The sequence below is a fragment of the Balaenoptera borealis genome (genome assembly GCF_965194805.1).
Source record: "Balaenoptera borealis genome assembly, chromosome: 5".
NCBI lineage: Eukaryota > Metazoa > Chordata > Mammalia > Artiodactyla > Balaenopteridae > Balaenoptera > Balaenoptera borealis.
The window spans coordinates 82,103,556-82,120,479 of record NC_138862.1 but is presented as its reverse complement, the minus strand read 5'-3'; the positions used below and the strand labels follow the sequence as shown (position 1 = coordinate 82,120,479).

General features: G+C 35.7%; 1 protein-coding gene across 3 annotated transcripts in view; it reads left to right on the top strand.

The window, feature by feature from the left end:
* MAP3K13 (mitogen-activated protein kinase kinase kinase 13) overlaps positions 1 to 16,924 on the top strand; it is a 160,664-nt gene that overhangs the window by 113,508 nt on the left and 30,232 nt on the right. For all 3 annotated transcript variants that reach the window (XM_082392940.1, XM_082392941.1, XM_082392942.1), the window contains exons 3-4: positions 12,210 to 12,393; positions 16,640 to 16,831. In XM_082392940.1, the coding sequence (XP_082249066.1) occupies positions 12,210 to 12,393; positions 16,640 to 16,831 (376 nt within the window). The remainder of the gene's footprint in view (positions 1 to 12,209; positions 12,394 to 16,639; positions 16,832 to 16,924) is intronic.

Here is a 16,924-nt window from a genome sequence, read left to right as displayed (position 1 = left end):
TGATAAATTAAAGACCTAGTGCCAGAATAATACCCCATATCAATTTCCTGTAGACCTTCTGAATGGAACAGATTGACATATGGTTGGTCTTTTTTGGTCGAAGCCCACCTTTTGTTGTTGTACAGTCCAGTGGTGTCCAGAGTAGAGTACATATAAGACAATCCATGACGTTGTAAGGAAGAAGATGTTAGAGCTTCTGTTCCTTTTATCTCATCACTTTAAATTTCTATTTTCATGCATGTTTTCATATATATTTGGTATTTTAATAAAGTTTTACAGATATATAATTTATAAATAAATCACATAGTGAGTGCATATTCAAAAATTTTATTGACAGTTTTTACAGTCAAGAAGTCTGATGGTCACTGGACTAATTCAAAACCAGACAGAAGCCACATGGTACTGCCCCTGAAGATTGTAGGCCTGCCTTAGGTAGTAGTAAAAAGGAATTTTTTTATCTTACAGTCAGGCACAGAAAGCTCACATTTTGAGGAAAGAACAAAATATCTAACCATTCTTGAGAAACATTATTATTTCAAGATCCCACAGCTTTTTAAAAAGTAAAATTTTAACTCCCATCATTGTGTCGTATGTATATTCATATACCCCAATTCAAGCCTTATGCTTTTTTTAAAAAATTAATTTATTATTTATTTATTTATTTTTGGCTGCGTTGGGTCTTTGTTGCTGCGCGCAGGCTTTCTCTAGTTGTGGCGACCCGGGGCTACTCTTTGTTGCGGTGCGCAAGCTTCTCATTGCGGTGGCTTCTCTTGTTGCGGAGCACAGGCTCCAGGCGCACGGGCTTCAGTAGTTGTGGCATGCAGGCTCACTAGTTGTGGCTCACGGGCTCTAGAGTGCAGGCTCAGTAGTTGTGGCGCACAGGCTTAGTTGCTCCGTGGCATGTGGGATCTTCCCAGACCAGGGCTCGAACCCGTGTCCCCTGCATTGGCAGGCGGATTCTTAACCACTGCGCCACCAGGGAAGTCCCTCAAGCCTTATGCTTTTGAAGTAAAGAGAACACATGGCACTAGTGTTCTTTATAACTTCATTTATATTGTTGAAACAATCTTTCCTGAGAACAAAAGTAATATATATAGAAATTTTGGAACATACAAGTAAGTTCCCCCCCAAAAATTAAAATAATCTATGATCCCCAATCTCCTGACAATAACCACCATTAGTGTTTTTGGTATATATTATGTTAGTCTATACATGTGTGTATGTGTGCTTAAAAAAAGTCATGCTGTTCTGTAACACTTTTTTACTTCATATTGTGAACATTTCCTGTATCATGAAATATACTTTTTCAGCATCATTTTTAATGGCTGCATAATATTAAATTGTGTTAACATACACAGTTTAAGTAATTGTAATTAAGTAATCCTCTGTTTTTTTTCCTTGTGATGAGAACTCTTAGGGTTTACTGTCTTCATGCATTAACATAAACAGTGTTCATTATATTTATCAAGTTGTACACCACATCCCTAGTACTTACTTATCTTATAACTGGAAGTTTGTACCTTCTGACTGCCTTCATCCAATTCCCCCTCCTCCACTCACCACGTCTGGTAACCACAAATCTGATCTCTTTTTTCATGAGTTTGTTTTCATGAGTTTTTGTTTTCATGAGTTTGTTCTTGAAGTATAATTGACCTACAACACTATATTAGTTCCTGGTGCACAACATAGTGATTTGACATTTCTGTACATTTCAAAATGATCACCATGATTAGTTACTGTCTGTCACCATACAAAGATGTTACATAATTATTGACTATATTCCCCACACTGTACATTTCATACCCTTGACTCATTTATTTTGTACTAAAAGTTTGTACCTCTTAATCTCCCTCACCTATTTCTCCCCTCCCCCCTCCCTCCTTCCCTCTGACAACCACCTGTTTGTTCTCTGTATCTATGACTGTTTCTGTTTTATTGTGTTTGTTCATTTGTTTTGTTTTTTAGATTACACATTTAAGTGAAATCATATAGTATTTGTCTTTCTCCATTTGACTTATTTCACTTAGCTTACTGCCCTCTAGGTCTGTCCATGCTGTCACAAATGGCAAGATTTCATTCTTTTTTATGGCTGAGTAATATTCCATTGCGCGTGTGTGTGTGTGTGTGTGTGTGTGTGTGTGTGTGTATACACCACACCTTTTTTGTCCATTCATCTACCGATGGGTACTTAGATTACTTCCATATCTTGGCTATCGTAAATAATGCTGCAGTTAATGTAAGCGTGCAGATATCTTTTCTAAAGAGTGTTTTTTTTGTTTTTTAAAATTTTTTATTTTTTATACACTTTTTAAAGATTGCTTTCCATTTACAGTTATTACAGAATATTGGTCATATTCCCCATGTTATACATTACATCCTTGAGCCTATCTTACACCTACTAGTTTGTACCTCCCACTCTCCCACCCCTCCCTCCCTCCCCACTGGTAACCACTGGTTTGTTCTCTATATCTGTGAATCTGCTTTTTTGTTATATTCACTAGTTTGTTGTATTTTTTAGATTCTGCATATAAGTGATATTCTACAGTATTTGTCTTTCTCTAACTTATTTCACTAGCATACTGCCCTCCATATCCATCCATTTGCCGCAAATGGCAAAATTTCATTCTTTTTTATGGCTGAGTAGTATTCCATTTTGTGTGTGTGTTTGTGTGTGTGTGTGTGTATCCAATCTTGTCCACTCATCTGTTGATGGACACTTAGGTTGTTTCCATATCTTGGCAATTGTAAATAATGCTGCTATGAACATTGGGGTGCATGTATCTTTTCAAATTAGTGTTTTTGGTTTTTTCTGATATATACACAGGAGTGAAATTGCTGAATTATATGGTAGTTCTATTTTTAGTTTTTTGAGACACCTCCATACTGTTTTCCACAGTGGCTGCACCAGTTTACATTCCCACTAACAGTGAACAAGGGTTCCCTTTTTTCCACATCCTCGCCGACATTTGTTGTGTTCTTTTTGATGATAGCCATTCTTTCTGACAGGTGTGAGGTGATATCTCATTGTGGTTTTGAGTTTCATTTCCCTGATGATTAATGATGTTGAGCATCTTTTCATATGCCTGTTGTCCATTTTCTTTTCCTCTTTGGAAAAATGTCTGTTTAGTTCTTCTCCCCATTTTTTAATCTGGTTGTTTGTTTTTTTGATGTTGTGTTATATGAGCTATTTATATATGTTGGCTATTAATCCCTTATCAGTCATATCATTTGCAAATATTTTCTCCCATTCAGTGGGTTACCTTTTTGTCTTGTTAGTGGTTTCCTTTGCTGTGTGAAAGCTTTTAAGTTTAATTAAGTCCCACTTGTTTATTTTTGTTTTCATTTCCTTTCCTTTAGGAGACGGATCCAAAATACATATTGCTGCAGTTTATGTCAAAGAGTGTTCTGCATGTTTTCCTCTAGGAGTTTCATAGTATCTGGTCTTACATTTAGGTCTCTAAAAAGTGTTTTTGTTTTCTTTAGATAAATACCCAGGAGTGGAGTTGCTGAGTCATATGGTAGTTCTATATATAGGTCTATTTTTAGTTTTTTGAGGTATCTCCATCCTGTTTTCCATAGTGGCTGCACCAATTTGCATTCCCATCAACAGTACCCAAGGGTTCCCATTTCCCTACATCCTGGCCAACACTTGTTATTTGTTGTTTTTTTGATAATAGCCATTCTAGCAGGTGTGAAGTGATATCTCACTGTGGTTTTCATTTGCATTTTCCTAATAATTAGTGATATTGAGCATCTTTTCATGTGCCTGATAGCCATTTGTATGTCTTCTTTGGATAAATGTCTATTCAGATCCTCTACCCATTTTTTAATCAGGTTGTTTGTTTGATGTTGAGCTATATGAGTTGTTTGTATATTTTGGATATTAACCCCTTATCAGATATAGCATTTATAAATATCATCTCCCATTCAGTAAGCTGCCTTTTCATTTCATTGATAGTTTTCTTCACTGTGCAAAAGCTGTTTAGTTTGATGTAGTCCCATTTGTTTATTTTTGCTTTTGTTGCCCTTGCCTGAGGAGACATATCCAAAAAATATTGCTAAGACTGATGTCAAAGACCATACTGCCTATTTTTTCTTCCAGAAGTTTTATGGTTTCAGGTCTTACATTTAAGTCTTTAATCCATTTTGAATTTATTTTTGTATATGGTGTAGTCCAGTTTGATTCTTTTGCATGTAGCTGTCCAGTTTTCCAAACACCATTTATTGAAGAGGCTGTCTTTTCCCCATTGTATATTCTTGCCTCCTTTGTCATAGATTAATTGCCCATGTAATTATGGGTTCATTTCTGGGCTTGCTATTCTGTTCCATTGATCTATGTGCCAGTACCATACTGCTTTGATTACTGTAGCTTTGCAGTATAGTTTAAAATCAGGGAGCATGATACCTCCAGCTTTGTTCTTCTTTCTCAAGATAGTTTTGGCTATTTGGGGTATTTTGTGTTTCCATACAAATTTTAGAATTATTTGTTCTACTTCTATGAAGAATGCCATGGGTATTTTGACAGGGATTGCATTGAATTTCTAGATTGCCTTGGGTAGTATGGTCATTTTAACAGTAGTAATTCTTCCAATCCATGAACTCGGTATATCTTTCCATCTGTTTGTGTTGTCTTCAGTTTCTTTCATCAGTGTCTTATAGCTTTCAGAGTACAGGTCCTTTACCTCCTTAGATTTATTCCTACTATTTTATTCATTTTGATGCAATTGTAAATGGGATTATTTTCTTCATTTCCTTTTCTGATTGTTAGTTGTTAGTGTATAGAAATTAACATATTTCTGTATATTATTTTGTATCCTGCAACTTTACCAAATTCATTGATAACTTCTAGTGCAATCTTCTATTGCTTAGCAATTTGTTTACTATTTTCAGTGATTATAAGCCACACTGCAGTGAACATGTGTCCATTCCTTAATTTTCGCACATATCTTGATTACTCCTTAGGATAAATTACTAGAAGAGGAATGCTGGGTTCAAAGGATTTTTTGCTTTAAGGCTTTTGATACATATCTTTGCAGCCTTATGTAAATGATCAGTTGTTATGAGTTCTTTCATCAAGAAATTTTGTAAAGGAATAATATGGACCAGAAATGATATTCTGTTTTATTTATTTTATAACTGAATATTGGATTCTGTGACCCTCCCTTAAAAATGTATTCATATATTTTAGTCAAGACTGTTGACAGCTTTTCCACAACTGCCAGTTGACATTAGTCACCATTAGCCACTTTTTCCATACATTCAGTTTTTTCTATTTCTGAAATACTTTTTCTTTTTTTGATATTTTATTTTAAGGTATTATTTTATTTTATTTTTTAACACAATTTTTAAAGGTTACATTCCATTTACAGTTATTACAAAATGTTAGCTATCTTCCCCGTGTTGTACAATACATCCTTGTGGCCTATCTTACAGCCAGTAGTTTCTACCTCCCACTCCCCCACCCCAATATTGCCCCTTCCCCCTCTCCCCACTGGTAACCACTAGTTTATTCTCCTTATCTGTGAGTCTGCTTCTTTTTTTTTTAATATTCACTAGTTTGTTGTATTTTTTAGATTCCACATATAAGTGACATCATACAGTATTTGTCTTTCTCCGTCTGACTTATTTCACTTAGCATAATGCCCTCCAAGTCCATCCATGTTGCTGCAGATGGCAATATTTCATTCTCTTTTATGGCTGAGTAGCATTCCAATGTGTGTGTGTGTGTGTGTGTGTGTGTGTGTGTGTGTGTAGATATATATATACCACATTGTCTTTCTCCTCTCATCTATTGATGTGAAATACTTTCTTTTAGAAATGCAAATCAGAACTACAGTGAGGTACCACCTCACACCGGTCAGAATGGCTATCATCAAAAAGTCTACCAATAACAAATGCTGGGGAGGGTGTGGAGAAAAGGGAACCCTCCTGCACTGTTGGTGGGAATGTAAGTTGGTGCAACCACTGTGGAAAACAGTATGGAGGTTCCTCAAAAAACTAAAAATAGAATTACCATATGACCCAGCAATCCTACTCCTGGGCATATATGCAGACAAAACTATAATTCAAAAAGATACATGCACCCCTATGTTCATAGTGGTACTATTCACAGTAGCCAAGACATGGAAACAACCTAAGTGTCCACTGACAGAAGAATGGATAAAGAAGATGTGGTACATATATAATGGAATACTACTCAGCCTAAAACAGAATGAAATAATGCCATTTGCAGCAACATGGATGCAATTAGAAATTATCATACTAAGTGAAGTAAGTCAAAAAGAGAAAGACAAATACCATATGATAACATCTTTATGTGGAACCTAAACCATGGCACAAATGAACCTATTTACGAGACAAAAACAGACTCACAGACATAGAGAACAGACTTGTGGTTGCCAAGGGGGAGGGGGTGTGGGGGAGGGATGGACTAGGAGTTAGGGGTTAGTAGATGCAAACTATGACATATAGAATGGATAAACAATACTGTCCTACTATATAGCGCAGGGAATTATATTCAATATCCTGGGATAAACCATAATGGAAAAGAATATGAAAAAAGAGTGTATATATATATATATATATATATATATGTATAACTGAATCACTTTGCTGTACAGCAGAAATCAACACAACATTGTAAATCAGCTATACTTCAATTTTTTAAAAATTGACTCTGAAATACTTTCTCTTAAAGCAATACCAGACTCCCCATCTATACCCCTTCTCCATAAGTATATTGGGATTTACCTGTAAATCTGTCCATTCCAGGTATACTTTCCAGGATTTGTCAACCACAGCATTCTTTCTCAATCCCTAGGTTTTGTCTGTCTGTTTTCTCTCCATACCCTGCACATTCTACCCTTTTTTTCCCTCTATGATCTTAAGGTTTCAGGGAAATTAAAGAGTTGTCCCTTGTCACACAGCGGTTGGGGACTCCTATGTTAAACAGTTTTATTATTTTAAAAATTGGGAATAAAGACAAATCCAAAGAGGAAAATAAAAATCACTTGTCATCCCATAACCACCCACCCTTAATTTATTATTTTTTAGAAGTTCCTTCTTCTCTGCTTAGACACAAAACCTACTAATATCTGCTTATGTGATAAACTCATTTGGTTTTGGGGGTCTTAACTTGTCCAGTCTAATAATTATTTTGGTGGCAATTTGGAGGTCTCGGGATCCAAATGCAGCATTGAGGTTCAGACTCATAAAGAAGACTAACAGACACATCCTATGTCTTTTAAAAGGAGCCTTTAAAATTCTTTATTTTTCTGTAACCTTGTATTTGATTTGTGTTCCGATTGATTATGTGACCTTCAGAAAGGCTTATTTCAGGAACAAATAAGAAACATCCTTAGTCAGTTTAAGCTTACAAGGGTACGGCAGCTGCCCAGCTCTTCAGCAAATGACAGGATATCCTACCGTGAGCAGGTGTTGCTGTGGGCTGTAGAAGAGATTCACTAGCCTGAAACTAGTGTAGTTTTTTTCTTGTCAGCTCTGGGATCATGGAGCTAATCTTTAATCCTGGATTACAGTCAACCGAAGGATAGTACATATAACAGATGTGTCCCTGCATTTGGTATTATGAGGAAATTTCACTTGATTAAAATTTTTTTAATGATATCTTCATCTCCCATTTAGTATGTTGGTAGTGAAGTGTAAGTAAGGTAATATGTGAAATCTTTTATTGCCAAATAGTTCCCAGTCTCAAAGCAAGTATTGTCATAGACTTGTCTGAATAAACAAAGGAGAACTTATGTGTTAAAGTGAGTGGGCATGTGGCTTTTTCTCAGTCCTAGGGATCATGGTGGATATTGGAATTAAGATAGTAGTCATAGTGATGAATCAGAGAGAAGATAAAAGCTGGGGAAGAGTACCAATGGGACAGCTGTAAAAGCAGCAGAAAGTCTGGGACTAACCCTGGAGGGAGCACAGCCAGTTTCCATCATTATAAGGTTTGTTATCTTGTTCCTCAGTGATCTAGGCCCCCAATTTGTATATCCTTGTTGCTAACGTTCTTTTTGCTGCCATTTTCTTGTTCCTTGACTCCCTACTAGATATCGATCAGGACATTGGAACCGGACAGAGAGGACTAAGTCACATGAATCAACTTTACTTCTGGTAGTCAGTTCTAGTAAAAAAAATTGATGGAAAGGTGGTTGAAGTATTACTTTACACTCTGTGTTCTTGAATTACCAATGCCAGCCCCTTTATTTTTCCATGGACAATTAAGATTTGGTTGAACATAGATGAATTAACACAGGCGTGAGCTACTGTTGGTCAAGGAAATTTTTGTTATATATTATAATATCAACCTTTGGTATTTGAGTGCCAAATATATTTATCATTTGTATTTTACTTTATTTATTTTTTAATTGAAGTATAGTTGATTTACGATATTATATTAATTTCAGGTGTACAACATAGTGATTCAATATTTTTATAGATTATACTCCATTTAAAGATATTATAGGGACTTCCCTGGCTGTCCAGTGGTTAAGACTTCACCTTCCGGGCTTCCCTGGTGGCGCAGTGGTTGAGAATCTGCCTGCTAATGCAGGGGACACGGGTTCGAGCCCTCGTCTGGGAAGATCCCACATGCCGCGGAGCAACTAGGCCCGTGAGCCACAACTACTGAGCCTGCGCGTCTGGAGCCTGTGCTCTGCAACAACAGAGGCCACGATAGTGAGAGGCCCGCGCACCGCGATGAAGAGTGTCCCCCGCTTGCCGCAACTAGAGAAAGCCCTTGCACAGAAACGAAGACCCAACACAGCCAAAAACAAATTAATTAATTAATTTAAAAAAAAAAAAAGACTTCGCCTTCCAATGCAGGGGGTGCGGGTTCAATCCCTGGTCGGAGAACTAAGATCCCACATGCCTCACGGCCAAAAAACCACAACATAAAACAGAAGCAATATTGTAACAAATTCCATAAAGACTTTAAAAATGGTCCCCATCAAAAAAAATCTTTAAAAAAAGAAGAATAAAAAAATGTTGTTATATAATATTGGCTACATTCCTTGTGCCGTACAATATATCCTTGTAGCTTACTTATTTTATACATAGTAGTTTGTGCCTCTTAATCCCCTACCCCTATCTTGTCCCTCCCTCCTATCATTTGTATTTTAATACTACATTTATTTCTCATTTTATAAAAATACTAAGTAATAAGAATTATTTATAAAATTTATAGTAAATTACAATATAAACATTATAAAATGATGTAAAAAGAAAGGATTATTTAACAAATTGTTTTTTGAATCACTAAATAACACTACGAAAAAAATTAATTTGCATCAGTTCTCATACCATACAACAAAATAAACTTCAGATGTAAAGGTTAAACTTTTAAAAAATCAACTATAGATCACTCTTAGAAGATAGATTAGGCAGTAGAAGAAATTGCAAAGGAAATGAGAAGCAACTATAAAAATATTTTGTTCAAAACATAATAAAATTAAAAGAAAAATGCTTTTGTAAAAAGCCTCTTCGTATGTATCGAAGAAATAGAAAGCTCCTTTGAGCTTATGAGAACTGCAAGACCCTAATAAATAAATGGACAAGGGATAAATTTGATAATTCATACAAAGAAGATGTGTTAAACAAATGTGGAGAAAATATCCTATATCACTGGCAATTAGTGCAAACTTATAAAACACTATTTTATACCTAATTAAATTAGCACCAAAAAATAATCGGCAGCATTCATTGCTGGCAAAGTTGTAGTAAAAGAGACTTGCTCATACTTTGCTATTGTCAGCAAAAACTAGAAAAATCCTTTTGGATAGCAACTTGGAATGTATACCAAGAACCAGGAAACTATACTCTTTAATCTCAGGATTGAACGTGAAGAAGCAATATAAAGAAAGAAAAAAGTACCAAATTTAACTTAGCAAACAAAACAATGGAAACACAAGTACAAAAAAAGGTAAGAGGGTACAGTAAGTAACTATTAAGCTTATAATAAAGACTGTAAATACATGGGGAATACATAATATATGAAAAAAGTAGAAAAAATTATACATACATACAACTCTGACATAGCTGTATACATATAAACAAAGACTAAAAGAGAAGATGAAAACTGAATATGTGCTGGGATTTCAGATAAAATATGTGCTTTTCTGCTTTTTCTAGTATTTTCTAATGTTTTCTAGTACTTAACAGTAAATAAAGATTGCGTAAATAGGAAAAAAAGACAGCTAAAGAATAATTTTAGTAATTATGTATTAAAAATTAGGGTAACTTGGGCTTTTACAGAGTTATTTGGAGAAATATTGCCCAGTTATGTTCTTGCTCAGAATCCAGTGCTAGTACTTTATTCAGCCCCCAGAATGGTCAAAATGACACTGTGTTTAGTTCTTCACTGGACCCCTAATGAGTAAAACTAAGTATGCCATCAATACCTGTGTCCTATGTGTGCCACATGAATAAGCCTATAGGGATGAAAGTCATTAGACGCTGTAAAGATACTAAAAGCAGTCGTCTGTAACTTACTGTTTCCACCCAAATTTGTTTCTTTGGTGATTTCATATTTGTGAGCTATTTGTATTGTAGAGAGATTTGTTTTTGTATAGCATCTATTCAATTTCAGTAGAGCAGAAACCTTTAATACTGCTCATACCAGAAGAATGGGACAAGTGCCCATGCTATTAATCACCCTCACTATAATTTTTTCTGCTCTATGCATTTATATTTTGAAGGTCATGTTTTAACCTTTGTAATGAGAAACCACATTTTATTAAGCATCTACGGAATTTCTTTTCTGTTAAAGAAAATTAGAAAAGAGGGAAATGTAGTTCCCTTCTACTCTTTCTGCTCTTGCTTCATTGACATAGTAGTGAGTTGATTTGCTTTCAAGACCAGAATATCTTCAAAGCTGATTCAACACTACTTTGTTCAGTGTTCTGCAAACAGTGGCCTTTAAGTGATTGGTGATCTGACAAGAATCTCTCATAACCTTTAGCATTGTCATCATCTTCTCCTCACTCCGTGGGGCTCTTAGCTCTTTGATGTTCATTTCTGACCAGTGCAGTGATAATGCACTGGCAAACAGGATAATCAATGGATTATAGTCTTCTTTTTAAGTTGCATGAGATTAAAGCACATATTGATTGAATTTTTGATCTATTTTAAATAGAATTTTATTCATTTTAAATGTAATATAGGCTGAAACTAACACAATATTGTAAATCAACTATACTTCAATTAAAAATAAAAATAAAAGTAATATAGGCTTATGGTTAAAAATTTTTAATACAGAAAAGGATAAATGACATAACATGAATAATCAATAATGCCACCACTTAGAAATGACCCCTGTTACATTTTTGGTGCAAAAAGAAATTAAACTTTAAGAAAAACAGAAACTTGAAAATACTGCATCTATATGAATAAATATATCATGACTAATGGCCCTCTCTCTCAAATACTTCATGAGAGGTAATGTGGTATAGTAGAGAAAACACAGTCCCTGGACTCAAGCCAGTTCTGGAGTCCTGGGCCCTGTTTTGCCACTTACCAATTATGTGACCTTGATTAAGTTACTTAAGGCATGGTTACCCTATGGCTTAGTTTTCTCATTTTTAAATAACCATAATAAGGCCAGACTTATAGGATTGTTGTAAGAATTAAACACATGACAGATATAAAGCACTATGCTAGTGTCTGGCGTATAGTAAGTACTAAATAAAAGGTAAATACTAATTTAATTATTATACATCATTAGATCTTTAAGAGAGTATCACTGAAAATTCATTCAGCAAGGATTAATTGAGAGCCTGCACTAGAAATTCAAAGAGGAATAAAGCAACACTTATAATGGGTGATGGGGTAGGGATGGTGATGTAGAGACAGATAGGTGAATTGACTGAACATGCAAGCTTCAAGTGAGGAGGTGGGGCTGTGGGAGTGTCAGGATGTGTTTTGTTCAGAGGTGATTATATTGGAGGAGATCTCTGATCTGCTGAATTTCACTGGTTAAAAATTGATACAGACTAATACATGTGAATATCTTATCTATGGTATCAAGACCCATAGAAAGGTTATATCTTTTGGAGAGTTACCGGGTGAGAGGCAAAGGATAGAGGTCATTTTGGGTGATGGTGAAGTTGGTCCCTTCAGACTGGCCTTGTAGAATGGCCCCTGAGCATTCTACAAGGGGCCATTGAGATCTCTTTAAGCTTGTTTCTCACTTGTGTGCCTAGATACTTGGGAAGTGCCATTTGAGGAGATCTCAGAGCTGCAGTGGCTGGGTAGTGGAGCCCAGGGAGCTGTCTTCTTGGGCAAGTTCCGAGCGGAGGAGGTGGCCATCAAGAAAGTGAGAGAACAGAATGAGACGGATATCAAGCATTTGAGGAAGTTGAAGCACCCTAACATCATCGCTTTCAAGTAGGTCAAGGCTTTTTTTTTTTAAAGAAATAGAGAGATTTTCTTTCCCCCAGTATATACATTTAAGTTCCTGCTTTGAAAGACATGTTAAGAACACTCTACAGACTTAGCACTGTGCTAGATGCTTTGGGAGGGTACCAAAGAACTATTATATTAGAATCATGTCTTTAAGGATTTTATAGTCTAATAGTTCTTTTTGCCAGAGCACACACTTCTTGGAAGGGATGTATGTGGGACAGAGAGGGAGAAAATGGATTCCTGCCAAGCAGTCAGATCTGCTGAATCAATGTCATTATCAGTAGGATAACAGAGGCTACTTCAAGATAACCTGAACATCCTAAAATTCAGTTAAGAAAACAAAGCTAACATCTGAAGTGATCAGAGAACAATTAGTTCCTTGTAAATAGAGATGTATTTTCTTACTAGTTTCCATTAGTGTCCGTTCTTAAATATTAACTTGTAATAACAGGTACCTTCAGAGTATTTCTCCCTGCCTCAGGTTTTGCCAGATCCGTTTTCAAGGAATGCCAAACACTCAGCTTTCTAAGTCTAATAATAGTAGAATTAGTGATGATAGTAAGTTAAATGCTATATTTATTTCACAAAGTGGTTGTTTTCAAGAGTATGTGACTGTATCTTTCTAGTTTAGTCCCTTATTTTCATAATATTGACAGAGATCCCTAGAAAAATGGAAAGATTCAGAGGTAAATTTGTAGAAGGCGCCAAACTTGGCAGTTCTGAGCTCTGAATATGTATAATCTCTTCTGCCTGTACTTTTCCCTCGAGTTCCTTCTCTTACCAGCCTTGAAATTTTGCCCTAGGCTTGAACAAATGAATAATGAGTGGCTTAAGAGGAAGAAAGGTGAAGAACAGGAAAGAAAGCCTTTAGGAAGGAAGAAAGATTAGAAATTAGAGCTTCTTGGTATATTTTTATATAATACATATTGAATTTATATATATTTCAATTCTGGAAAATAGTATGACCAATAAGCCTATAGCTAAAAGTAGAATAACTTACAAATTCCCCTCTCCTAACCTAGGAGGGACTTCCTCCAGCCCCCAAGAGGAATCCTTTCCTCACTAAAACTCTGGTTATAAAGCTAAACATGTCATGCAATGATTTCTAATTGGAAATATATCCCCAAAGTAAGGAATAGAAATCATGGGTACAAGTTTTGTAGAATGGGTTTAAATGTGTATTGAGGTTGAGTTTTGATTCCCAAACAAGACCCCTTACGGAAAGGGAAAGAAGTATGAAAAGAAGAGAAGCATTCAACTGGGATACTAAGTGAAGTCCTTGGATTCATTTCCTTGTGGAAGGAACATCCCTGCAGAGGACATGGGAGAGAACTTCAGTTGCTGTAGTGATTCTATTATTGGTTGCCCTAGGAGGGCCAGGAGGATGTGAAACTAAAACAAGATAGACCAATTATAATCCTTCCCAAGATGATAAGTTTCTCAAGGCAATAGGAGGATTATTTTTAAGCAGACAAGTCTGTCAGAGGCTCACTTCTTTCATTCATTTTACTTCACTGAGAGGACCATCATTACAGTATGGTTACCCTCCTAAATGGAAGGAAGAGCCTTTTATTTAACTAAACTTTAAGCTTAAATCACTGGTATGCTAGGTTTGAGACGCTGAATCTTCTATAGATGAGCATGGCTTTTTGGCCTCCCGAAGTGAACTAGGCTATGAGTCTCAGGTAAGAGGGCTTTCTAGCAGGATGTCGTGGGTTACTGAAGGTAGAAATGTGTCCTCAGAGGATGAGTGCGAGAAGCTTGATTTTTCCTTCCTTTCTTTTGTTTCTTCCTTTTTCCTCTGAGTCTTTTCCCCGCTTTACCCTCTGACCCTCCTACCTGCATATACAGTTTTCAGCATTATGGATAAGTATTGCTCTGTTGGTGTCCAACTCTTTGGGCTGAAGATGCTTGAATTGTCTTTACCTCTACATGGAAAACAATAGTGAGACTGTGTCCCTGGCCCATTACACCATGCTCTTGAGGCATTGTGCAGTGTTATGTTTGCAGCCATCTGTGCCATGTGTTGCTTGGCCAATGAATCATTCAGAACCGTCTGGAAGATATGAGGGCATGATTAGATTTTAGTACATCTCTCTGGATACTGATTTCTGTGCTTTCAGCTTCTTTTGAAGTTAGTAAGAACCATGTACAGAAGGGAAGTGCAAGAAAGGAATACTATATTCTCTTTTTCTTCCAATTTTTAAGCAATCTTTTAAGAAAACCCAACCTGCCTGTTCTTAATGGAATTGAGTGCCAAAGGGAAGAAAAGGTAGCAATTAGAAGTGATTATAGAGGTGTTATTTATAGCTACTAAGATGTCTTGTTATAGTACAGGGCTGATGGAATGATTGCTTCTCATTTGTCAGTCAAGAAAGATGAAAAGTGTATAACATATCGCTGTTAGGCCCTTTATGTCAATGTTTGTCTGACAAGTTAAAACATTCTTGAGTAAGATGCTGAGTAGTTTCAAACAAATATTTGTTTTGATATTCTTAAGCACATTACATTATTTCTGCCCTTATTCATTATTTCTCTGTAGTAAAAATTAAATTGTCTGTTGCTGTATACTTGCGCTCCACTGAGGTTTCCTGAAAGTCAAGTAACAGAAACTTAAAAAAATTTTTTCTTTAAAAATCAAGATGAGAATTCTGGGGAGCTTAGAAAATGATAGGAGAGTAATAGAAATAGCTTTGTGGCATTTGACAGGCACATCAGGGCAGGGAAAATAAAAACTAATTATACTTATTCATAATCTGCCATTGTTATAAGACTTTCACATGATCACAAGTCACAACCTCTAAATTCTTTCAGCACTTACGGCAGCCTAAGAGATAGGACATGAATTGGTAGCTGGCTGAGGACTTTAGCTGGGAGTCTTGTAGGTAGAATAATGATATTCTTTTGGAGGAAAGCATACGTATCATTAAGAAATAAGACACAGAGAATTGCTCATGGTAATTTTTCTTCTCTTTTCTGATTCTCAGAACAAAACTGTGAAGTAGAGCTAATATGATTTTCCCACTTTTATAGGATAACAGTATTAATATAGGAATCCCCAATATGCTTGTTTATACAAACTTTTAAAAGCTGGAAGGGAGGCAGTGTAGCGTAGTAAGTGGAAAGAGCATGGGCTTTGAAGTAGACAGACTGGATTCGAATCCCAGCTCTGTCATGTATTAGTTGTATGATCTAGGACAAGTCAGTTTTCCTCGCTGAGCTTTACCTGTAGAAATGGAAAAGATAATATCTATCGTACAATGGTTTGGGGCAGATTAAATAAGACAATTAACTAACATGTAAACATGCCTGACAAATAGAGGATGTTCTTTCGTGTTAGTACTCTTCCTCCTACCCCTTGCCCCTGTACTTGTTTGTGCAAAGGCTTTATCAGCAAAGAACGTTCAGGTGAAGTTAAAAAATACTTGTCAAGGACTTGCTGTGAACTTCTAAGCTATGTGGTAGAAAGAAAAGAACTTGAAGACCATTTCCTTTAAGGAACCGATAATCTGTACAGGCAGAGAAAAATTGCATATAAAAAACAAATATGTAGCATAGGAAATTAGAGAAGAGAAAGATTTTTTTTTAGACTGGAATAATCAGGAAAGGCTTCATAGAAGATGTAGGAATTGATGAAAATAGAGGCTGCATAGGTGTATAATACATTGTGTAACATTATTTTTGTTCTAAACAGAAATGTTTTTCAGCTACTCTATAACATAGAAAATTGATTCTTTTGGTCCTCAGTCTAGTTATCTTAAATTTGAGTAATTTGAAATTCAACAAATAGTAAAATTAGCAATATTTTATTTGAATTCTCTCTGTACACTATATATAAAACTTTCCATTTAATTTTTAAAGGAAGATATTTAAATTATTCTTAACAGTCTAAAATATCCAGCCTACACAAGTCTCAGGGAAAGGTGCTCTTTGTCCTAGAATGGAATGGTCCCACAGAAAAAGCACCGATATAGCATGGCATATAGATATCTAAAGTGAACAAAACAAACTAAAATTGTCTATGTGCATAACAAAGAAACATGTAGACTAGAGGGACTTAAATGGTAATTTAAGAATCAGGAAAGATTATATGCATTTGTAAAATAATTTGGACAGAGAACTGGTCTTAATTATTAAATTTATTAAATATTCTTAAAATGTAAATATGAATACATATATGTTTATATGTATGTGTGTACTCATGTACATGTCTGTGTTTTCTTGAAAGGGGTGTTTGTACTCAGGCCCCATGTTACTGTATCATCATGGAATACTGTGCCCACGGACAACTTTATGAGGTTTTGCGAGCTGGCAGGAAGATCACACCTCGATTGCTAGTAGATTGGTCCACAGGAATTGCAAGTGGAATGAATTATTTACACCTCCATAAAATTATTCATCGTGATCTCAAATCACCTAAGTGAGTTCTGGAGCTAATTTTTCAGCCATTTTGTTTTATTGTTTTGAAATATGGAATTTTATCAACCATAGTTGAAGCTTTTGGACATCATAT